The sequence below is a fragment of the Nyctereutes procyonoides genome, unplaced genomic scaffold (genome assembly GCF_905146905.1).
Source record: "Nyctereutes procyonoides isolate TBG_1078 unplaced genomic scaffold, NYPRO_anot_genome, whole genome shotgun sequence".
Classification (NCBI taxonomy): Eukaryota; Metazoa; Chordata; class Mammalia; order Carnivora; family Canidae; genus Nyctereutes; species Nyctereutes procyonoides.
Window position 1 is genome coordinate 37,627,311 of NW_026575126.1, and position 24,452 is coordinate 37,651,762.

At 60.1% G+C, this 24,452-nt stretch overlaps 1 protein-coding gene across 1 annotated transcript in view; it reads left to right on the forward strand.

Annotated features, from left to right (window-relative positions):
• The window catches only part of RAB11FIP3 (RAB11 family interacting protein 3), a 78,091-nt gene extending 56,949 nt beyond the window's left edge, over positions 1–21,142 (forward strand). Inside the window, exons 5-14 of the mRNA XM_055339817.1 lie at positions 2,532–2,681; positions 8,255–8,290; positions 11,450–11,543; positions 12,236–12,339; positions 15,971–16,111; positions 18,112–18,193; positions 18,886–19,023; positions 19,197–19,352; positions 19,491–19,631; positions 19,712–21,142. Of these exons, the coding sequence (XP_055195792.1) occupies positions 2,532–2,681; positions 8,255–8,290; positions 11,450–11,543; positions 12,236–12,339; positions 15,971–16,111; positions 18,112–18,193; positions 18,886–19,023; positions 19,197–19,352; positions 19,491–19,631; positions 19,712–19,825 (1,156 nt within the window). The 3' untranslated portion in view covers positions 19,826–21,142. The remainder of the gene's footprint in view (positions 1–2,531; positions 2,682–8,254; positions 8,291–11,449; positions 11,544–12,235; positions 12,340–15,970; positions 16,112–18,111; positions 18,194–18,885; positions 19,024–19,196; positions 19,353–19,490; positions 19,632–19,711) is intronic.
• Positions 21,143–24,452: the final 3,310 nt, after the last annotated feature.

The following is a 24,452-nucleotide window of genomic DNA, read 5'->3' on the forward strand; positions in this document are numbered from 1 at the left end:
GGTCACCTTTTCACTTTCTTGCAGGTGTCTTTGAGGAACAGATGCTTTTAATTCTCCTATGGCCTGGTTTAGCCATTCTTCTTTTCTGGTTATCACCTCTGTATAGTTGTAGAAATCTTTGCTTACTTTATGTCACTATGATGTTCACGTTTGTTTTCCTTTAAAAGCTTTATTTTTTCATTTCTATATTCAGATCTGCAATTTCTCTGTGACTGATTTTTTTGTTGGGGTGTGAGGTAGGGGTCATTTCCCAAATGATTATCCAGTCGACTCAGCCTCAGTTTTGAAAAGATTCCTCCTTTCTTCGCTGTCTGGTATCACCTTGGTCCTGTGGCTGAGTGTGTGTCGCTGGGTTGGAAGCACGCACGCTGTGCTTTCTGTCCATTCTCGGATCAGCACAGTCTTTGTACTAGAGCGTGTTGTGGATTGAACTGTCTGTCAGTCCTCTAGCCTGGTTCCTGACACGCTGTGTTGGTGCCATTGGCCTTTTGCCTTTCCCTGTGGGCTTTTTAATTTTAATTTTTAATTTTTTATTTTTTTTAATTTTTTTTTAAAGATTTTATTTATTTATTCATGATAGTCACACACACAGAGAGAGAGAGAGGCAGAGACAGAGGCAGAGGGAGAAGCAGGCTCCATGCAGGGAGCCTGACGCGGGACTCGATCCCGGGTCTCCAGGATTGTGCCCTGGGCCAAAGGCAGGCGCTAAACCGCTGCGCCACCCAGGGATCCCCGCTTTTTAATTTTAAAATTATTTTTATTATATTTATGATTTTTTAAGATTTTTTTTTTATTCATGAGAGACACAGAGAGAGGCAGAGACACAGGCAGAGGGAGAAGCAGGCTCCATGCAGGGAGCTCGATGTGGGACTCCATCCTGGGACCTCAGGGTGATGGCCTGAGCCAAAGGCAGATGCTCCACCACTGACCCACCCAGGCGTCCCACACTGTGGGCTTTTTTTTTTTTTTAAGATTTTATTTATTTATTCATGAGAGACACAGAGAGAGAAAGAGGCAGAGACACAGGCGGCAGAGGAAGAAGCAGGCCCCATGCAGGGAACCCAATGTGGGACTCGATCCCAGGTCTCCAGAATCACGTTCGGGGCTAAAGGTGGCGCTAAACCACTGAGCCACCTGGGGTGTCCCCACTGAGCCACCTGGGCTGCCCCACTGTGGGCTTTAGAGTCAGCTTGTTGGCTTCTGGAGAAAGGCATCTGCAGGGATTATGGTTAGGGTTGTATTGATACAGATTAATTTGGGGAGAATCAACATCTTCATAATATCAGGTCTTCTAGTGTTTGAACAAAGATTTTTGCTTCATGTATTTGTTTGTTTGTTTATTTATTTATTTATTTAGGAGGGAGTGGGGAGGAGGGGAGAGGGGGAGAGAGAATCTCAAGCAGGCTCCACACTGAGTGCAGAGCTCGACACGGGACTCGATCCCATGACCCTGAGATCATGACCTGAGCTGAGACCAGGAGTCAGACACTTAGCCAACTCCATCGCCCAGGTGTCCTCATTTATATGTATGTAATCATATTTACAGATATGCTTCAGAGGATGGTATGAAGTGCTATGATCACCCCCATTTCAGTTCACTTGGATTTCATTGTAACTGAAAGCAGGTGTAAGACGATGGGATTTGTCTGTCGTGGCTTCAGGACTGCTCCAGGGGTGTGTGCATTTGTGGGTGGGAAGTTGGAACCAGTTCTGAATGTTGAGCAGCCGCGTGGGTCTGGGGCACGTGCACAGGGACCCAGTTCCGTCCCTCACTCTGTCTGCAGGGCAGTCACGGCTCTTTGAGGCTCCCTTTCCTCTACTGAAAGGGGGAGCTCTCAGGTTTTTGCGTGGATTAGTGGCGATGAGCTTAATCCAGCCCTGGTGGAGGCTCTGAGGACGCCAGAGCTGTTCTCTTCCCGTGGTGAAGCCCTGGGTTTCCGAGCATTGGCCCAGCCTCTGCCAGCCTCCAGGTGTGCCCGAGCACCTACCCGGCCCCATGACCTTGTACTCTGGTGGGTGGGTGTGGAGGAGTGCTCTCCTTAGGAGGAGGACAGCTGCTAGCAAGCCCTTTATTTTCCCTCGTTGGAGTCTGTTATTTCTGAATTTTACGTCGCAGCAGAAGTCTGCCCCCATGCTGGCCAGCGGTCGTATGAAGACAGCAGCACCTGGAAGAGGCCTGGGGTCTGTCTGCAGGAGACGTGGGCCTGTGTCCGCAGCTGAATGCCTGATGTGGAGCTGCTGAGAGAAGTGGGGTATGCTGGACATTCACAGCAAACCCCAGATCTCAAAGACGTTTTACAAAATAAAGAATATAAAATACTGCTTCTGAAAAGATATTTTGGATGCGTTGGAATAAGTTAAAATATATTGTTAAAGTCACTTTCACTGATTCATTTACTCCTTTCTAACACGGCTGCTAGGACATTGGAACTCAGACATGTGGCTCGGGCATGTTGTGCTGGAAGGTGCCGTCACCCTTTTGGTTCTAGGGCCACGAGTCACAGCGAGTCCCTTTGGTTTTGCTTTTGCAGATCCCACCTGCACAGCCAGTCCGTCGTCACCGTGATAGGTGGCGAGGAGCATTTTGAGGACTATGGCGAGGGCAGCGAGGCAGAGCTGTCCCTGGAGACCCTCTGCAGTGGGGAGCATGGCTGCGGAGACCCCACTTTCCCTACCCCCAGGTAATACGGCCCTGCTCTGCTGGGACATGTGTGTGTGTGCACGTGTGTGTGTGTGTGTGTGTGTGTGTGTGTGTGTGTGAGAGAGAGAGAGAGAGAGAGAGAGAGAGAGAGGGCAGGGAGGGGGAGAGAGGACGTAAGGTCTGCTCTCAGCAATTTCAGTTATGTAATAGTGTCGTTACCATGTTTTATATTCAGTCCTCAGACCTTATTCCTCTTGTAGTCACAAGTTTGAACCCTTTGATCCATCTCTGCGGGAGGCTTTAACATCGGGGATGACTCTCTGGATTCATTTCCTTATAATTATCAGACATCCCCCAACTGTGTGGGAAGATGTTGCTCAGTCAGCTGAAGTGCTAGGTCTAAACGGTGGACCTTCACTCCAGGAGCTGGGTCCTCCCCGGCTTGCCTTCCTCTTAGGGCCTCACTTGTGTCTAGATGAGGACCTGGCAGCCTTTGGCTGGTGACTGGCCCTCTGAGGACCTGCCTGGCCCCACAACTGGTCTGCGTCCGTCGCCTCTCCCCTCTACGGCCAGTTCTTGAGACCCTCTCTCTTTGCTGACACCTGAAGCCACATATCTCTGACCCCGCAACAGCAAGGCCCTTGTGTTGCCCAGGCTGTTGCCCTGGCCCAGAGGACCTACCGGCCTGGGGAAGGGCCTCTGTGGCAAGTGCCTGGGAGTTGGTGTGAATGAGGTGTGCGGGTGCTTTTAGCAGCTTTCCTCTCCACATGCACACTCGTGGTGGTGTTGACGCCGAGGTCGAGGACTGGGCGCTGCTAAATACGTGTCTGTCCAGCTTGGGAACCTTTCTTGTCTGCTTAGTCTGTGCCTCTCTCAGGTGTATGCCCCCCCCCCCCGCCCCGATGTTTCCCTTCCACCTACCTTTATGTGGAACTTCCAAGCAGTCTTCCAGAAGCCAGCAGGCCCCAATGCCCCAGGGACACAGCTCCCTCTCTGCTTCATCTTCCCTCAGCAGGTGCCCTGCCAGTGCCCTGAAAGTCCACTGAGATTAGATCACAGGGAGGCAAAGGGAATCCTGTGTTTTGTTTTGTTTTGTTAAGATTTTATTTATTTATTCATGAGAGACACACAGGGAGAGGCAGAGGGAGAAGCAGGCGCCATGCGGGGAACCGGACGTGGGACTCAATCCCAGGACCTCAGGATCAGGCGTTGAGCTAAAGGCAGATGCTCAACCGCTGAGCCACCTGGGTGTCCCGAATCCTGAGTTTTTAACGAAGGCCTTCAAGATGGCCTAATTCTTGGTGACTCTTCGTGCACACTTAGTTCAGCAGGGGTGGGCTTTCAGAGCTACAGTACAGCAAGTAGAACCCCGCCAGTGCTTTGCTGTCCCACACTGACATGTTTTCGACAAAGGGGAAAGCAGCGTGTCCAGTCGCTCCCGTCCTGCTAAGGAAGGGGTTTTGTTTTAGAATGGAGCCGATGGGCTGCACCTGTTTCCTCCGAGCACCTGAGCATGAAGGAACAGGTGTGTGGCCACGTCCCCCACTGTTCCAGCCAGTCCTGAGGTGGCGCTGAGGGAGGTGGCTCCCAGCGGTCCAGAGGAAGAGCCAGCATCTCCCGTAGCCAGGGCCCATCCACGGGGTCACAGATAACCTGGTGGGTCCTCACTGTCTCCTGAACTGACGCTTCTCGTCTCTCTAGCACCGACCCGCTTGCTGCAAAGCTGCACAGCATCCTCACTGATGAGGCTTTTGAGTTTTACTGTAGCCAGTGCCACAAACAAATCAACCGCCTCGAGGATCTTTCCGCTCGTCTGAATGACCTTGAAAAGAATAGGTAACTGGCTAGTGCCTGGCCTTGCTGTTCGTCCAGCGGGAGGGACGCTCGCCCCCTGCCCCGCATGCGCCAAGCCTGTGTCGGGTGCCCTCTGCCCCTGCTGTGTACATCCCTCCGTCTGAGCCACTGCCGCTGACCCCGGGTGGAAACAGCCTTCACACGCTGTGGGTCCTGCATGGGGAAGTCCGTGTGAGGCAAAGTCTGCGCCTAGAAAGAGCAGCCTTCCTCATTTTACTAAAGGAGTCACATGAGAGGGCTTTGTGAAATGTAAAGTAAGCTTCATCTTTAAAAACAGATCTGGAGGGGCGTCTGGGTGGCTCTGTCCCTTGGGCCTCTGACTGCTGATTTTGGTTCAGGTCGTGACCTCAGGGTTGTGGGATCAAGCCCCACGTTAGGCTCCACACTTGGCGTGGACTCTGCTTAGGATCCCCCCACACCCCCTCATGATCTCTTGCTCTAAAAAACAAAAACAAAAACAAAAAAAACCCACACATTTGTAAAGAGCTTCCAGGAGTCTGTTTAAATCAGGTGGGCCTTCCCTTGGACCTTTTTTTTTTTTTTTTAAGATTTTTTTTATTTCTAAGTATTCTCTGCCCCCAACATGGGGCTCAGATCCACAACCCCGAGATCAAGAGTCCTGTGCTCCACCGACTGAGCCGGCCAGGTGTCCCCGCACCCAGTTCTGTGAGGCCGCCTCAGACCCTGTTACCACGATACCCACCTTTACTACCCTGGGGCCCAGCATGTGCCCGCCACCCCTGGCCTTGGTCCCCGTCCTGTCCCTCGGTTCCCTTGTGTGTCCGTGTTTGCCTCCCTCTCCGTCCCCTGCACCAGCCTGCTCAGGCCAGAGCTCGGGGAGGAGACAGCCCTTTTGCTGGCTCCCCACGACTTGACAGTTGAAGAAAACGTGCTTGAGTAGCTTGTGCCTATGGGCATGTCCACCAAGCACGTGGTTGATGAAGCTTATAGTGCAGGTAAGCCCCTGGGGGCCGTTGGTGGTTTCCCACAGCAGCACCCGCCCACCCGGGCGGGAAGGGGTGCTGTGGGCCCCAGGGCGGCTGTCTGCGGTGAGCTCTTGAAAGAAGGGGCCTCGGGCTGCTGCTGCTGGGAGGTAATGTGAGTCGTGGTGGGAAGGAAGCCATCCTGGTCGGCAAGCTTGCAGGAATAGTCCTCTAGAAACTGCTGCCTGGCCAAGCCAGGCCCTCCCGGTGGGTCCCCATGGCTGGCAGCCCTGTTGGACTGCTCACCTGCCTCTGGATCCAATGCACCACATTCAGTATCTCCAACCTTTTTCTTTTTACTTTTTACTTTTTTTTTTTTTTTAAGGTTTTATTTGAGAGTAAGAGAGCAAGCAAAAGAGCACGAGCAGGGGAGGGGGCAGAGGTCGAGGGAGTAGGAGCCCAGTGGGGCTCGATTGTGACTCTGAGACTGTGACCCCAGCTGAAGGCGCTTCACCGACGGGGCCCCCCAGGCGCCCCCAACCCGTTTTCTTATGTTCTGTGCAGCACCCACCGCACAGACTGGAATCCAGCAAATGCCCAGTCGAGTGCAGAGGGATCTTTGTGGCCAGTCAGCCGCTTCAGAGCGGGGTCTGGGGGGAGGTCCCCGCAGTTCTGCCGAGAACCTAGCCTTCCAGGGAGATTGGGGAAAATGTGGCCTTTACTGACTCCCAACAGCTGCTGGCCTCTGTCGCAGGGAAAACCAGCCTTTCATCCTGTGTGTGTAGCTGGTGCCCAGAGCTCCAGGAAGGCCCCTCCACCTGCCTGGGGGTCATCTGTGCTCCCCGTGCAGAGGCTGCTGTCCTGCCTCCGTGGGTTCCAGGCCAGGAGTGCCATCTCTGTATTTGACAGTAAGCACGGAGCCACGTATCTCATCTCTCATTATTTATGTATTCCTGAGACACAGAGAGAGGCAGAGACACAGGCAGAGGAAGAAGCAGGCTCCATGCAGGGAGCCCCACGCAGGACTCCATCCCAGGACCCCGGGGTCACACCCTGAACTGAAGGCAGATGCTCCACCGCTGAGCTCCCCAGGGGTCCCTCATTCCTGGACACTTTAGAAGTAATCTTTTGCTGTGTTGACAGCCTGCTGCAGGACAGCCTCAGTCGCCTCTGCTGGGCCTTTTGAGGGGAGCCTGGGGCACAGCTCAGTGTGGCTGGAAGTCCAGCCCCAGCCGTGCTCCAAGGAGGACCCTGTCGACATGGGCTCATGCCGTTAACACTGTTGCTGTAATCACGACACAGCTGTCAGGAAATTCATCCCAGACGCTGACGTTATGGAGATCTAGGTCTTGCTAGTTGGTTCCCCTGGAGTTGCCACAAAATAGATGTATTGGGTCATAGTTTGTGGACGGCAAAAGGTGATTCAGTTCCCACCTGTATCTGGAAGCTTTGATGTTAAATCTGTCTTCTCCCAGTGAACCTCAGAGCGTGCCTGTAGGGATCCTGCTTTCCAGGGACCCGGGAGCCTCCAGGAATACAAGTTGTTTTGTAGAAATTAACAAGATTATTAAGAAATGAAGAGTAATAGGTCTGTTTTCAAATTATAAACCCCCGAGGTGGCCTGGCCGGGCCGTCTGCACGGGGCCGACGTGCACCCCGAGTCTGTCCTGTCCTGGTAGGGCCGGGAGTCATGGGATGCTAGGATGCACGGTGTGGTGTCGCTCAGGGTCCTGCCAGGAGAGGGGAGCACACAGCAGTTTGAACGGGGGACCAAGCGATGAGGCGCAGTCTGCTCAGTGGAGGGAGCTCTCGACAACAGCAGCTTCAGGGAGCAGCCTGCCACCGGCACTCAGGGCAGGCCTGCCACGGACGCCCCTCGGCACCCCGCCAGCGGGACTTGGTGGGTGCCTCCCCTCCAGACCCTGAGGCAGTCTGCTCTCTGGCTGCAGGAGGCCCCCCGGGAGGGGTGTCCACAGAGCCTTGAGGGCGCCGCTGCTGCCGCTGGGCAGGGGCGGGGGAGGGAGAGGGTCTGGGGTGAGAGGGCCCACATGTAGCCGAGGGCCCGTGGACACGGGGTCCCTGTGGCCCCCTTGTACCCGGAGAGCACGCAAGAGAGATCGGGAGGGGGCCTACATCCGATTCCATGGAACAAGTAGGAGGGGATGTGCCTGGAGGTGGGGCGACCTGAATGGGTAACTGAGGCAGCGCGTTCCTCCGGGGTAGCCCTCTGGGCTCGGGCCGGGGGAGTGGAGGCCCGTCGCAGTAAGGGACACGAGGGGCCTGTTTCCAGTGCTGGACGGGCTCGTGTCTTCTCGGGCTGAGGCCCGTAGCTTAGTAGTCGAGTTCAGAAATAAATCAAGGTAAGTTTGGCCTCTCTTGCCATTGCTGACGCTTCCGTCAGCTGGACGACATGTGATTGACCGTATTTATTGCCCCAAAGTGGCCGCAGAACGGGCCTCCGAGTCACGGCCGGGGCGGGGTCCTGGACTGTTTTGGTCCAGTGCCTGGTTATGGCTGATGATGAGACCTCCCGTCACCAGCAGGCCTGTGCCTCTGGTCCGTGGGGCATCTGATGGCGAGCCATGGTGGGGAGGTGTTGGGCCCCGGCAGCTGCTGGGCCCGGGCTGCGATCCGGTCGCAGCTCCATCTGGGGCTTCTGTGGGAGAGGCCTGGCCAAGGCCCTGGGATCCCCGGGGCTGGCGCTCCATGCATGCGGCCGACCTTGGGCCGGCTGGGAGAGCCCCCAGCCCGTATCTCTCCAGCCTGCTTCCTGTTTCCTCCCTTTCCTCCCTGTCTGTTCTGACACGATTTTCCTGTTTATTTTGATTTTACACAGTCCAGCGAAGCGGCTCTCCAGCAGGAAGGTGGCAAGGTAGGAGACCCCTGGCTGCTTTGAGACGTTCTCCTGAAACGGGTCACTGATCATAGCTTTTTAGAAACATGTTTGGAAAATACTCTTCTCCAAGGTATTGTTGTAAACCTGTGCAAGTCACTTCTCGTGCTCTGGGACTGAAAATAATTCTTGGGGGTGGGTTGTGACAAGAGTGACCGCTGCCGTGGGCAGACCGTGCCTCATGCGGGGAGGTTTGTGCTGGAATCTCCCAGCTCACCAGGCCTGTGCTGCGAGGTCCAGGAGGGCACGGCGGCGTCCCCATGCACGGCTGTTGATGAGCCCATGGCAGCGTGAGCGAGGGTCTCGGCGAGGCCGGGACGTGGGTTCTGGCTTGCCCGCCCCGCCGGCAACACATCAAGGAGAAGATGGCAGAGACGTGAAGGACACACTTTGGTGGCCGTCCGTGCGGTGGGAGGTGGCGGCATGGCCGGGTTCCCTGCCCCTGCCCGGCTGGCTCAGCACAGGTCACACGGGCCGCGGTGCCAGTGCCCCCCATGGGACGCCGCACAGTGCGCTCTCGTTTCTCAGGCCTCCGCTTCTAGAGTCGGATGGCTGCAGTACTGCTGCTTGCCCTCGCCAACTATCCCCCCGCCAGCCGTCCCTCCTTGGCCGTCTTTCCCCAGCCATCCTCCCGCTCCCAGCTGTGCCCCCGCCTGCCGGCCATCCCCCCCCCGGCTGGCCCTCCCCTGCCATCCCCCTGTCCACTAGTTATCCCCCCCAGCCATCCCTCCTTGCCGTCCCCCATCCACCGGCCATCCTTCCCCAGCCATCCCTCCCTACTGTCCCCCACCAGGCTTTCCCTCCCCTGCCATCCCCCCATCCACTGCCCATCCTCCCCCCACCATCCCCCACCAGCCGTCCCTCCCCTGCTGTTCTGTCCACCAGCCATCCTCCCCCAGCTGTCCCTCCCCCGCCGTCCCCCCCAGGTGTCCCTTTCCAGCCGTCCACCCCCAGACCTCTGCCTTTTGCACACCCACTCTGTGGTCCCAGGCAGGGGTCAGCCACAGCCCTGCCACCCCTCCCCGACTCCTCCTCTCTGTTGCGGGCATGTGGACCTCCTGTGTTGCTCTTTCTGTATAGAGTCCTAGGGCTTAGGAGCCAGCAGAAGCAGAGGTGAAGGCCACCAGCCCCCCTGTGCACTTGTCCTCACCCTCCCCCGGATAGCGGGGCTCCCAGACTCCTAGGAACAGGGCGTTTGTTTCAACCACACGCAGATCACCAGTCCTCCCTCTGCCTGCCGTGTTCCACCCCAGATGGCTACAGGGGCTCAAACCAAGGAAGGGAGTGCTCTCCCGCCGCCCCCCGGCCTGCGCTGCCTCAGCTCGGGCTCCGCCTGCCTGCTCCTTTGAAACCCCCTCTGAGAGCGTGATCTTCCCTTCGCAGACACCTGGTAGGAAAGCCCCGTTCGCAGGTGTTTGTAGTCCCTGTCCACAAACGGCCTGTTCTACACTCTGCACGCAGTTGTCTGCTGCCTCTTTGTCCTTAAAACCAGCACTAGAGTTCTAGGGAAACTCAAAACAGCTGGTGCTTCCACGTCTCAGTGTCTCAGACCTTTGCCTTCAGCCCTGTCGCCACATCGTGGGGTTTGGACCCACCAGCTCTGGCCTCTGCGACCGGGCTGGGGGTGTGACCCAGGTGCAAGTGGCTCTGGGGTCAGTGTGCGTATGAGGACCTGGAGGTGCCAGCACAGAGCCGGCCTCAGGACAGGGACGTGCCAGCAGGACCTCCACGGGGCAGCTGCGCGGGCACAGCACAGGAGGTCCCCCTTGGGGTGTATCAGGGTAGATTTGCACAAACACCTCCCCAGCATGTGCCTAACGTGCTGCCATCTGCCTTCTGGGAGCTCAGGACGGGTGACCCCAGGCTGTGGCTTCTCTGCAGGCTGGTCTCTGGGGCTGGGCTGGGCCGTTTCCTGCCCCAGCAGTGACATCAGGAGCTCTTGTTGGGGCCAAAGTCACAGGCGTTGAAAAGTAGCACTGGACAGAACAGGATGACCTTTGGGCTCTGTGTCCCTCAGGGAGTCCGAGGACATCCACAGGAGGGTGCTCCGTCGCACCCAGGACATGTCAGGGGACTTGGGATCCCAGGGGCAAAGATGCCCTTCAAACAATTCTCCGAAAAACTTAAACGCACAGCGTCATTGAACACCGAAAAGGAGAGAGAACTTGTGTGGTGATAATGTGGAGACGTTCGGTATAACGTCTAATAGCATCTCATTGAATTCTTAGCCTGCGTTTCGTCCTTGACGGGAGCTGTTCACACACGTCCTCGCTTACAGCTCATCGTGGCTTGTGATCCCCACTTCATAGGCGAGTGAGGCTCAGGGAGGGTCGGTGGCTTTCTCAAGGCCACACAGCTCTGAACATCAGGCTGCCGAGTTCGGGGCCCGGTCGGCACAGGGGACACGCCGCAGGCACTCTGCAAACGCCCTGAGGCGTTTACATGCAGGGACATTAGAGCTGATACACTGTCTCAGCAGCCAACAGGACTGTCCCTAGAGTGCCTGCAAACATGTTTGCTGAGCACCTCCCAGGGTGCCGGTGGCTGAGGAGCCAGGGCAGGAGTTCTGAGGGTGCGGGGGTCCGCACAGGCCTATAGGGTGCCTGGGCCGCACAGCCCCTGGCCCGGCCCCCAGCACTGCCCTTGGAGCCTGCTGCCACAGGGGAGCGTGCTGTCTCTGCCCCTCCCCGAGCTCGACCCCGGGGGACACCCTCGTTCCCTCCCTGTGGCTGCCACAAATGAAGTAGCAAGAGCACATGTGGGGACGCTGGGTGTGCAGGTCATGGTCCTGAAGTCCTGTTTCCGGGGCCCATGGTGGAAGGTGAGATAATTTCACATCGGAGCGAGGAGTGACGTTGTTTTATGACCTGAGGACAAAGTACCCTCACCCATTAACTGCCAGGGAGGGAGTGAGTCCAGGAGGTCAGGTTCCAAAGAGCAGCGGGGTTCTCTGTGGCACTTGGGTCACAGCGTCCTGCCGGGACCATTTGGTGGAGGCTGGGGCTGGGGCTGCCCAGGTCTGGTTCTCACATCAGCCTGCAAACTAGAAACGCTCATGTTGACAGAACCCCTGACCCTTCCCCTTTGTGTACTGCTCAAGGGCCTCGTCTGGACTGTCCTGTTGTGTCTTCTTCACAGGCACTTGCACCAGTCGGGGGCCCTGACCATGGAGGCCCTGCAGGACCCTGCCCCAGACCCCATGGAGGGGATGGAGGAGGACATTGCTGACAAGGTAGGGTCTGGGCTGTGGCCTGGGGGACGGGGGACAGGGCTGGCTGCAGGGCTTACGGGGGTGGTGCTGCCACCGGGAGCTGATTACATTCTTCACCAGCCCTCACGTCGTCCAGCAGGTGTCCTCAGGGCCCCGGGGCTGGGGGTGCAAGGGGAGAGGTCGCTTGTACCCCGTGTTTGTCTGTGGGCCCATCAGTGCCCTGGCCCTGGAGGCAGGATGTGAGGGTGCTCTGGGTTCAGGGTGCTGACCACAGAGCCAGTGGGGCTGGGTTCCCCCGGCAGCCTTGCTGTGGAAGGGGTGTGACAGCACACGGCCACCTCCTCCCATCCCCCCATGTGCTCCTCCTCCCATCCTCCCGTCCCCCCCTCGTGCTCCTCCTGCCTCTCATCCCCCCAACCCCCCCAACATGCTCCTCTTGACTCCTGTTCCCCACACATGCTTCTCCTACCGTCCGTCTCATCCCCACCACGTGCTCCTCCTGCCTCTCGTTCCCCCACAAGCTCCTCCTGCCATCCCTCCCGTCCCCCCTGTCCTCCCAGCACTCCTCCTCCTTCCCTCTGTCCCCCCGCATGCTGCTCCTCCGTGATTGAGATGGCCCTGCTCCAGCGCAGTGGACACGGCCTCCTGAACAGTTGGCTGGGGATGCAGGCTGTCTTGTCTCCCGGTTCTGACACCCCTGTGTCACTCCCAAGGTTGTGTTCCTGGAGAAGCGGGTGTCGGAGCTGGAGAAGGACACAGCTGCCAACGGGGAGCAGCATAGCCGCCTGAGGCAGGAGAACCTGCAGCTGGTGCACAGGTGAGGGGGGCTCTGGTCCTGGTTGCCTGTCGGTGAGGCCCCACCTCGCAGCCTCGGCCACTGCTCTGGAGTGGTCTCCTCATCAGCTGCTGGGAGCCAGGTCAGGGGCCAGTGCCCGGGGCCTCCTGAGCGGGGTTCCCGCACGTCGCACTCTCTCCTGGCACCTGTCAGGCCCCGGAGGAAGGCGTGAAGGGAGGCACTACCTCCCCTCTCAGGAGCAGTGGGGCCAGCACCCCCGCCACCCACACCAAGCGCCAGGTAGAGGCTGGCCTTTGATGGAGGCAGAGGCCACGTGGGGAGGCCTGCTTGTGTCCCCGATTCTGAGAAGCCTTCCTGACCCTGTCCTGGAGGCAGTCTTGTTACTCTGGACGACTGCTGTGCTCGAGTCACCTGCATCATCCCCATCCCCTCCCATGTGTCCTGGGAGGCAGATGCCCCTGCTGCCCCCAGCTTGCAGGTGAGGGCACCGAGGCCCGGGTGAACTGGGGGCTGGACCCCCCTGGGAGCAGGCGGGTCCTCGCAGGCACTTAGCGGAGGTGAGGAGACCGGGAAGCGCTGACGGAGAGGACGCACCGTGTGGGCCGGTGAGGCAGCACGCACCGAGGCGGACGGCGCATCACGGGAGGCAGTGGTGTGACCTCCCCCGCCGGGACTTTGTGTTGTGTAACCAGTTGTGCTGTGCAGCCTATGAGCCTGGCTCAGGAGCGTGTTCTCTGGGCAGGCCCGGCGGGGCCTAGGTGCCAGGGGGACAGTCTTCTGGGGCCAGGATGGTGGCGACGCCTGCAGGGGTGTGAAAGGAGGCCCCTGCCAGACACTGTGACTTCAGGGAAAGGCCCGCCCCCCCACAGCCTCCGTGTGCTCGCTCAGCCCTGACTCGGCAGGTGGACACAGGCCGTGACACCCTCGCATGGCTCCTGCAGGGGATGCTTGCATCCCGGGTGCCACTGACCTTCCCGACCCGGACTCCAGTGTGGGGCAGGCAGGCTGCTCTCTGGATGCGGAGTAGAACGAGTCGTCACGAGGTGTCACCCGGGTGTCACTTGCATGGTAGGAGCAGGTCCTCTGTGCTGTCCGGAGCCTGGGCTGGCCGGCTGCCCCCTGTCCGGGCTCTCACAGCACGGCTGGCTGCGCGGCCCGAGGCTGGGCTGTGGCGCTGCGCCCAGCCTATGCCACATCTCCAGAGACGTTCGCTCTCCCTCCGTGTCCACATCCAGGGAAACCTGGATGGGCTGCCCCGTCGTTTCTCCCACTGCCTGGGGAGGCGCCGTCTGTCTGATGGCACACACCAGTTACCCACATATGGACTGGGAAGTCCACACTCTCCGGCCCAGGGCGTGCGCGGCTCAGGCTGTGTCCTGAGCTCTCCTAAGGACAGCAGGTTCTGCTGCTTCTTGATGGTTCCTGGTTTTCACATTGTTGCTAGCCTGCTGCATGACTGCTGCCCCTCTCCCCGCACCCCAGATCCCACACAGGCTCTCGTGCTTGGCTTTTTTTTTTTTTTTTTTTTTTTTTTTGAGATTTACTTATGGGGCACCCAATGGCTCAGTAGGTTAAGTGTCTGCCTTCAGCTCAGGTCATGATCTCTGGGTCCTGGGATCGAGCCACACGTCAGGCTCCTGGCTCGGCAGGGACTCTGCTTCTCCCCTTCCCTTTGACCCTCCCCTCTGCACGTGCGTGCACACTCTCTTTCTTTCAAATAAAGAAATAAAATCTTTTTAAAAATTTATTTCAGAGAGAGAACATGCGTACGCATGTGTGAGTGGGGGGGGTGCAGAGAGAGAATCTCAAGCAGACTCCTCGCAGAGCAGGGAGCCCACTATGGGCCCTGATCTCATGACCCTGGCTGGGATCATGACCTGAGCCAAAACTAAGGGTTGAACACAACCAGCTGAGCCACCCAGGTTTCCCTCATGCTTGGTTTCTTGCTTTTTGGATCCCATGTTTTCTTCTTCTCGTGCTCATTGGTTGTCTGCAGAGGACATCCTGGATGGTTGCGGGGGGGTGGGGAGTGCACAGGAGCAGGCTCTTGAGGCCTCGTGTGCCTGGGGCGTGTTGTGCACTGATTGTGTGGCCGGGTCTGGAACTATAGCCGGAAGCAGGGCTCCCAGGAACCTGGCAGGCGGGCTCTGCTGCCCTCTGTGGGGTCTGAGTTCTCCCCCTGGACGCCGGAGGATCTCGTTTCCTGTGCTGGCACGTGGGTTCCAATATTTTCATCTCAAAGATATCCCTCAGCTTCAGGAAGGTTTTTATTTTTTTTAATCCATTTTAAATTTTATTTATTTATTTAAAAAAATTTTTTTTTTATTTAGTTATGATAGTCACAGAGAGAGAGAGAGAGAGGCAGAGACGCAGGCAGAGGGAAAAGCAGGCTCCATGCACCGGGAGCCCGATGTGGGATTCGATCCCGGGTCTCCAGGATCGCGCCCTGGGCCAAAGGCAGGCGCCAAACCGCTGCACCACCCAGGGATCCCTTAAATTTTATTTATTTATTCATGAGAGACACACAGAGAGAGGCAGAGACACAGGCAGAGGGAGAAGCAGGCTCTGTGCAGGGGCCGGATGCGGGACTCGATCCCGGGACCCCGGGTCATGCCCTGAGTCCAAGGCAGATGCTCAAACACTGGGCCACCCGGGCCCCCATGGGAAGGTTTTCAGAATGATTTCTCTATACTTTATTTTGCTTTATTTCCTTATTTGTCTGAACTTTTGTTCATCAAATGTGTTAGGCCTTCTGGGATTTTCTTCTCCTTTTCATTACTTCCCTGTTCTTTAAGGTGGGCATGGAGCTTGATCTCAGAATCCGAGCTTAGCTCAAGAGTCGGACACTGAATCCCGGAGCTGCCCAGGCACGCCATGTTTCTCTTTTTAAAAATATAATATCCTCGGTTTTCTCCTTAGCTCTCCTACTGAACTTAAAATTTTTTTCTTCTCAAATTGTCAATTTCTAAGAATTAGTTTCTAAATGTCCTCCTGACGTGCTGCTCCTGTTGCCTGGAGTGGTATCCACTGAGCTGTGAATTGCAAGGCCTTTCTCCTGCGTGAGGTCCTCCTCTGTGTTTGCTTTGGCTGCATTGCGTCAACACGCTTCCCATGGAGCTCCGTTCACTCTCAGGTGTGACGCACCAAAAAAAGGTTGAGAAGCCTTATGTGCGCGCACAGCTTGGGGCCGGGGCGTGGGCTCCGTGGGCAGGGCCTGGGGCCCTTCTCTTCGGGATGGTCAGCCCTTGTGTCCCACAGCTGGGTGTGGTGGGCAGGGGCAGGGCCCCGGTGTGAACATTTCCTCTGTCCTCATGTTCTTGCAAACTCCTGCCCTCGCCTCTGCCGTGGTGACCTGGCTGCCCAGCCTGCAGTGTCGGTGCAAGGTGCTACTGGGGCTCCTGTCCATGCACTGAGACGGGGGTGAACTGCCTGAGAGTGATGGAGACCGTCCCCACTGTCGGGACGTTGCCAGGGTTCTGAGGCCCTGGGTGCGGGTATGGGAAGCAGGGGCCATCTGGGGGGCACACGCTCTGTTTCAGAACATCCCTGACCACAGCTGTGGGTGGGAGTCTCCCCGGCTCTGCCGCCCCGCCTCCAGGTGGGCACAGGCAGGCAGAGCAGAAGGCCTCTCACCCCCCCTTCACCTTCACAGAGCCAATGCCCTTGAGGAGCAGCTGAAGGAACAGGAGCTGCGAGCCTGTGAGATGGCGCTGGAGGAGGCGCGGAGGCATCGAGAACTGGTGTGCAAGATGGAGCGGGAGCGGAGCATCGAGGTGGAGAGCCTACAGGCCAGGTGGGGCACTCCGTGGGGGGCTGGCCTGGCTGAGGGCTGCTGGGAATGGAGCAGGGTTAGGGGAAAGGGGAAAGCCCCCTGAGGAAAGCTGTCACACCGCTCCAGATGCGAGTGCTCAGACACCGCGCGCTGCCGTCCTCCTGGCCAGAGCACCAGCCCTTTCTGGGACTTGACGGAAGTGCCTTCCTTCTCCTCTGGAGTTAAGCCTTTGAAAAGTCAGGAAGGGGGGATGCACGGCCTGCACACGACATCAGTAAAAGCTCCAGAGCAACGGCAGCCCCCGCGCGGGGTCCAAGCTGGAGGGACGGCACCTGCGTACAGCGGGGCCAGCGAGCAGAGCTCTGAGAGTGTTGCTGAGAGAGAACCTGCATGTGTCGGCAGACAGGTGAAGAGGCTCCTGAGAGCCCACCTGAGAGCCCCCCCAGAGCTCCTTGGGGAGGGGGGGCATTTCATAGGGCTTGTGCGCTGAGCCAGAGCCGCTTTCAGAACTTGTGAGAGGACTCCAGGTCTTGTGGCTCCAGCCCTCTCCAGCTCCTGGGGCTGGGGCACGTTGTCGTTACCAGAGAAGAGCTCGGTGCATTTTGCAGAGTGCGGCCGCAGAAGAGGCTGCACGTGGAGCCGTGCCAGCCATCTGGACTTGGGCCCTCCTTGCGTGCAGACGGAGTGGGGTGCTGCTCGGGGCTGGCGAGGCCCGGGCAGCTGGCTGACCTTGTTCCTGGGCCTCGGCGGTGTGGTTCAGTGTTCCTTCCCTGGGGCTCTGCACAGGACAGCACCTGCCAGGTGTGACGTAGACTGGGTGTCCTGACGCCCTGGGGGAACCAGGCAGGACTCCGTGTCACTGCTTCAGAGCAGTTCCTGCCGCCCACTCTGCGCCTGGGTCCGGTCAGCCTCCTGCACTTCCTACGGGCTGGAGGGGGGCAGATCAGGGCCCTGAGATCAGCCCAGCCCAGAGGCAGCTCCAGCGTGGCCTCGGTCCATGGTGGTCAGTACAGGGGGCTTCAGGAGGCAGCACGATGGTGAGGACTGGAAAGGAACCAGCGTCCTTGGAGAGAGGCCGAGTCTGTGGCTGGCACGGGAGAGAAGCCAGCGGAGCCTGCAGCATGTCCTAGCGTCAGAACGTAGGGGAAGTGCTCAGACACATCCACACGGTGATGGGCTGCTCCCAGGGCTCCTGGTGGTCAAAGCCGGGACACTTGGAGTATCACACTGATGATAATACTGTTGGACCATAACCCGACGCGTAAGGAAAGGTGAGGACCGAGGAAGAAGCAGAGGGACCGCACAAGCTCTCCCTACAGAGGAATCCCAGATGATGACCCGGGCGCACGCTGGGCCCAGTGACCCGACGGGAGGAGACACCTGCAGACGCATCTCACCGGGTGACCCGGCTCGGCATCACCCGTGGAGTTGTGTGGACCCAGGCGCCCGATCTGGTGACGAGGGTACCTCCCCTCTGTGACCGTCCCATCACGAGACACACCAGACACGCCCGGGGTGAGGGGCGTCGTACCAAATACGGGACCAGAACTGATCAAACTGTCAGGGTCCTGAAAAGCCAGGGGAGTCCTGCAGACCGCCAGCGACCAGGGGGACGCAGGAGACCAGGCGGCTGAGGGCAGTGTGGCCCGGGGGCCCTGGGATGGGAAATAAAGGGAGACTGTGGTGTGGTGACTAGTATGTCCTGGGGTGGCCGAGGGCTGTGGTGAGGGCACTGCGGCGATGAGCACGTGCCATGCGGGAAGCTGTAAGGGGCTGGGGTTGTGTTTACGGTTTTATAAACCCAGAAATATCCCCACGCCCAGAGTATGTTTAATCACTGTTCTGGCTTACGGAAGAGCTGGGCCCTCGGGTGCCCGAGTGGTGCATAAGGGCTGGGGCGTGTTGGGGAGCCTGTCTGCATCCCCAGTGGCTCCCGGCAGGGCTGCTGAGAGCGTGGGCTCCCACCCTCAAGGAGACACGTTTCTTGGGTGTGAGGTCACAGCCTCGCTGTTATGTCTCAGGCTGCAGCAGCTGGACGAGGAGAACGGGGAGCTGAGGTCCTGCACGCCCTGCCTGAAGGCTAACATCGAGCGCCTGGAGGAGGTGAGCGGTCAGCTGGGAGCACTGCGCACACGGGGCCCAGCCCCCAACACGCGGCCTGAGGTCAGCCGGGCCAGCTGCAGGGCAGCCCCCCAGCCAGGGCTATGACCACAGGCCCGGAGGACGTGCTGCTCCGTAGAGCAAGCTGATGACGCTGGCGGGGACAGGCACAGCCTGGGCCTGGCCATCACTTTGCTGGAAGGTGTTGGTCCCTGCTTGGCGTCCCATCTTTCCCACGGACACGGGACCTGTGGGTGCAGAGGTTCAGCTGAGAGGAACCTGCAGTCCGATTCCAGGCTGATGGCCTTGGGGGGCTGACTTCAGCTGGACCCTCGTGCCCTGTCCTGCAGGTGTTCACTCGAGAGGCCTTGCTCCCCCAGCCTCCCCTCCCTGCCAGGACATCCAAGACCACATGGGCTCTGGCTCCCGTGCGCAGTTTCCGGAGAGTGACTGTGGGTCAGATCCTGGTCTTGCGTGGGTTGTCCCTGCCCTGCCTCCCCTGAGAAGCTGCCCCTGTGGCCTGTGCAGCCACCCCACACCAAGAGCTCCCCAGGCCCACCTGTGTGCTTGCTGTGTGCACCTCAGCCATGATGGGGTGGCTCGTACACACCCTGCATGGCCTGAGCCCGCTCAGGAAAGCTCCGTGGACATGGCAGCAGGCAGACATGTTGGTAGCCAGTACCGTATTTTCACAGGAGAAGCAGAAGTTGCTGGATGAGATTGAAGAGTTGTCCCTGCGGCTCAGTGATGAGCAGGAGAACAGGAGGAAGCTGGGGGACAGGTTGAGTCACGAGAGGCACCAGTTCCAGAGGGACAAGGAGGCCACCCAAGAGGTGAGCATGGTGTGCCCATGTCCTGAGACCTGAGGCTGGTAACCGCGTTGTGCTGGGCAGGGGTGCTGGGCATGAGGTGTTTGGGGAAGGTGGGCTTATCATCTGCTTGGGACTGGCCTGGAAGCCGAGGGCGGGGTGCCGGGAGCCCTGCTCACCCCCGTGGTTGCCCGCAGCTGATTGAGGACCTGCGCAGGCAGCTGGAGCACCTGCAGCTTTTCAAGCTGGAGGCCGAGCAGAGGAGGGGCCGGGGCAGCAGCGTGGGCCTGCAGGAGTACAACAGCCGCACCCGCGAGAGTGAGCTGGAGCAGGAGGTCCGCAGGCTGAAGCAGGTGCGGGCAGACTCCCCCTGCACCCCTGCAGGAGGGGCGGGGGCATGCGGGGGCGGGTCCGGAGCCACAAGCTGCGGCCGGGACCAGTGCTGTGCTGGCTCAGCCAGGAATGACGCTGCTGTCCCATCCCTGACCCAGGACAACCGGAACCTGAAGGAGCAGAATGATGAGCTCAACGGGCAGATCATCAACCTGAGCATCCAGGGCGCCAAGAACCTCTTCTCCACGTCCTTCTCGGAGTCACTGGCTGCGGAGATCAGCTCTGTCTCCCGAGATGAGGTAAGGCCCGTGCAGGCTCGGCGCCCTGACACGCCACAGTCTGTGCACCGGCCCGGCACTGACCACTGCTCTTCCCGTAGCTCATGGACGCAATTCAGAAGCAGGAGGAGATAAACTTCCGCCTGCAGGACTACATTGACCGCATCATCGTGGCCATCATGGAGACCAACCCATCCATCCTGGAGGTTAAATAGAGGCAGGAAAGCCCAGCCGGTGGGCCCAGCACCCCATCCACACCCAAGAGATGGCCACGGTGCGCACACAGCTGAGACCAGCGGCTGGGCTGGGGTGCATTGACGGGTCTGCAGAGGGAGAACAGTGGGAGCCCTGGGATCGGGGCCCACGCAGGAGAGGGTGGGACTGGGTCTACAGTCCGCAGAGATGCAGAGACCACATCTCAGGCTCAGGCGAGCCCTTCTGCAAGCTCCCGCCCATGTGGAGACCCCCTGCCGCCCTGCCCATCAGGGAGGAGAGGAAGGCTGCGTCCCCGCAGTGTGCTGCCCCGTGCCTCACCTGGACGTCACAGGGGCCCCAGGACCCTCTCGCCACAGGCGGTGCTGTGGGGAGTACAGGCGGGCGAGGCGGTGCACACCAGGGTCTGCTAGGAGCCGCAGGACCCGTCAGCTGCTCAGGCCACGAGCTGCCAGGGGCACTGCGGTCCAGCTTCAGATCCAGGGACCTCCAGGCCACGCAGCTGTTCCCACGGCCCAGACCCTTGCTGCACTAACCCCCCTGGGGGCCGGGGCAGGAGACTCCGCTCTGAGTCAGGACTTGCGAGTCGCTCCATGTGGAGTGTGCTCTCGGGATGGGGTGCAATGCGGGTGGAGAGTGTCCTGGTGAGAAACGGCGCCCCCATGGCCGTGGCCGTGGCCACCCCGGGTGAGGTCCCGATCCCCAGGCCAGAGGCCCAGTGTCTGGAAGCAGCTTCCTCTGGGAGTTGGAAGCCACTGATGTGGCCGTCCTTCCCCGAGCCATGTTCTGTGGGAGGCCGGGCGGTGCAGGTTGTCAGGAGCAGAGAACAGCCCCCCGGCAACGTGGGGCTTCCTTCGAGGAAGCCATCCATTGCCTGGCCCTGGTTCACCCCTGCCAGGCTCTGCCCACCGTGGGGGCTGCTGGGCCTGCCCCCACCCTGAGCCTGAGCGCGGGCCAGGAGCCCCTGAGTGCTCCCGGGTGGGTCAAGACCCTGCACACAGGCTGGCCATGCTGTGTGTGAGGGCGTGTGTGAGGCGTGTGCGTGCGTGTGTGTGGGCGTGTGTGCCCCCTGCATCCTCCATCCTCCCTGTGGCCCACATTCTACACTAAGATTTAAGACGTTGCCTCGTATTGTACATTTTGGGGAAAGCCTTGGGTGTAAATCAGTGTAAACTTGCAGGAGAGATTTTTCTATCATGTAGAGTAGGTATTTTTTATAGATTGAAGGTTGATCAATTTTTTAATACTTCCGAGAGAGAAAACTATCTGTGTATACACATAAAATATATATATGTATGATAATAAATACTGGAACTCTGCTTTCCGTGCCCAGCCCTGTCCCGTGGACGCCGACGCGGGTTTGTTTCTGTCCGTCACTCAGCGGCCCCGTAACCGTAAAGCAGAGTTGCTGGGAGGTGTTCCGCACGGACGCCCTGGCCTCCGCTTGCACAGTGACCCTGTCTCCTTCCCCGGGAGAAGGACTCTTGAGGCAGAGCAGTGGTGGTCTGTGTGCTCGGGGGCAAGGCCACAATAGTCTCCTGAGGATTAGAGCTGCCTGTGCACAGAGGTCCGATGGCCCCCCCAGGGAGGGGTGCAAGGCGCTCCGGCTGCAGGAGAGCCCTCCTGGAGGCCCCAGGGTGCCACCTCCATGCTGCACACCGGTAGAGCTCAGGTGACGGGCCCTCCTGGGGCGTGGGGGCCATGGGGGCGCATCACAGGCCAGGACGTGTAACCAGGGATCAAGGCCTGTGGGTCATGCAGATCACCCCCACCAGAACCACGCACCCCAACAGGATTTGGCTCCAGGATCAGGAAGGTAGGCTGGGCGGCCAGGCTGGGGAGGAGAGCCCAGGTACCACCGTCATCACAGGGAGGACGATGAGAAGGTTCTGGGGGTGAGTGGGCAAGGCTGATTAGAAGTGGGAGTTGTTAGCCCGCGGCCCAGGCATCCACAGGAGCGGCCAGTGTGCATTTACTACCTTGCTCACGCTGAGCTACCTGTGTGTTGCACACAGATGGACCAACGGAGGCCTGGGGGAGACCGAGGACCCCACCCCCAACCCAGCAGGGCCCTGAAGGGGCTTGAGCCCAGGTGTGCTGGCCACGGGTCAACGACCTGAGAGCAGTGGTGAATAGACACAGCCTGGCTGGCGGTGAGCAGGGATCCCAGGACTCCAGAGGGTCCCCAAGGTCAAGCCTGGGAGACCTGGATGCTCTGTGGGGTGGCAGTGAGGGGGAACCTGGGGGGCTGTTGGGGTGTGGACACGTCCAAGGCCAAGACCCTGCCCAGAGCCACTTCCCTGCTAGTTTTCCAGGGTCTGGGGTGAGTGATACTGCAGGTCCCACCTTTGGTCCTAGTGCCCAGAGCAGACGGTTCCCTATGCAGCCCGTGCAACAGGCTCCCATTGCCAAGCCGGTCAGTGGGACTTGTGCCCTGGTGCCCACAGGTGGGACCAGCAGAACTGGGGGCTGGGGATGGATGGCACTGTTGAGGCCTTGGCTGCAGGCCCCAACCCCAGGATCAGGTCGGTGGGGGTTCAGGAGAGCCCTGTCCCCAGCCTGACACCCTGGGTGACCCCGGCCCTCTGCCTACCCTGTGCGTCTGGAGCCCGCAGATGGAGAAGCTGGAAGCGGGGAGGACGCCTGGCTCCATCGGGTGTTTTGTTTATGCTCTTAAACCCATAGGGGCCTGTGCACGGTCTGGCCCCCTGGCTGCCCAGGCCTGGCCCCTGGCCTGGGCTTCCCAGCCTCCCCGGCCCCCGGGCACAGGGTGGGGCCACAGAACACTTGGTGGAACTCCACCGTAAATGCAAACAGCAGTGCCCATTGCCAGCCAGGAAGCCCCCCGCCCTCCACCCTAACCCTGAAGTGCCCCGGTCTGTCTCAGGTCAGCCCTTGTTGGTAGGGGACTGCTTGACCTTCCAGGTCTTGTCTCCTGGCGTGTGGGTGCTTGCTGTCCTGGGTCCTCCAGCCGTCCATCAGTGCTGAAGGGAGAGCGTCCCGCGTGCCCCCAGCCTGGCTGCCCCAGCACTGCCCCTCCACCTGCTGATAGTTCAGAGGCTGGGAGCTGCAGGCCCCAGGAAGGGCCCTTCCTGGTCACTGGCCGTGGGCGCTTCGCAGAGTGGGCACTGAGGGGTCTTCTGAAAGCTGGCCCGAGCACAGGTCACGCACCTCAGCACGGTGTCCTGCACCGGCCTCCCGTGGCTCAGCATGCGTGTCCCACTGCGGAGGGTCCCTGTGCCCAGATGCCTCCAGAATCTCCACTGCGTGAGGCCCTTGGGGTGTCTCGCTCACCGTTGCATGCCAACGCCCGTAGCAGCACGGGCACCCACAGGATTCACACAGGGGCACTCGCCAGATGCTTCCAGCGGCCACACGGCTGTGCGCCCAGCTCCGGCCTCGGACAGGGTCGCGGAGCAGCTCGCCCGAGACCGCCTCGTGCTGGCTGGGCTCCCCGCCTCTGAAACACTGCGGGGGGGCCTGGTTCAGGGCCAGCGGCTTCTGTGGGGGGCCACGTACCTGTGGGCGCCGGTGCACACAGCCGCCCCAGCCAGTGTCGGGAAGGGGAGTGCAGTCCCTGAGCACCCCCGGGACTGCCCTCGACCGTGCCCTCGTGAGGTGCCGCAGCCACAGGCAGCGGGGAGGGGGAGGCAGCCAGGGGCGCTCGAGGCGGCGGACTTCCTGGGCCCTCCGCCGCCGCCCCGTGTCCCACCTCCGGCACCCCCCCGGCCTGCAGGCACAGGGGCTCCCGCACGACCAGTGCCCCGGCTCCCCCGCTCCCCCGCCCTGGGCTCTGCTCCCGCGCCGCCCGAGGGAGCTTGGCGGGACCGGCCGGACCTGGGGGGCCTGGGGGGGCTCCGGGGCCGCCGCCCGGGGCGGGGCCTCCCGCTGGGCCCCGGGCTCGGCGCTCGTGTTTTAAAAAAAGAAAAAAGGCTTTTTTTTTTTTTGAAAAGCATGTTTTAAATAAAGACAGAGCTAGGGCTCTCGGTGTAAGTCTTTTTTTTCCTTTTAAATATTCATTTATGTATTTGAGTTAGGAGAGCGGAGGCGGGGGGCGGGCCCCGGCGTCACGCCAAGCTGCGGCCGACGCTCCGCCCCTGCGCCCCCGCGTCGCGGCCCCTCCCTTCCCGGGGAGCCGAGGCCACGGGGTCACGTGACCGGGTCACGCAGCAAGGGCCGAGGCCGGGTGTCCGCCCAGGTCGTCCCCCGAGCCCGGGGTGCTAGCGAGGGGGGGCGGGGGTCGGCGACCCGGGAGGGCGCCCGTGCAGGCGGCCGCAGCGCCCGCGCCCGCCGCCGGCAAGGCGCAGCCGGAAGCGCAGGGGCGGGGCCTGAGGGAGCCCCGCCCCTTCCCCGCGCACGGCATTCTGGGAGTCGTAGTCCCTGTCCCTTCCGGGAGCTTCCCTTCCGCCAGTCCGAGAGGGACTGGACACGCCGTGCCGTCCGGAGCGCGGAGCTCGGTTACGTCCCGCGGTGCTGGCGGGCGGGGCGGCCCGAGAAGTCGGCGGGCGCCCGTCGGCCCGCCGCCGAGGACTACGACTCCCGGTTCGCACCGCGCGCAGGGCACCGCCCTGAGCTTCCGGCCTGGCGGCGCCGCGCGGCCCTCTGGGAGCGGTAGTCCGCGCGCGCGAT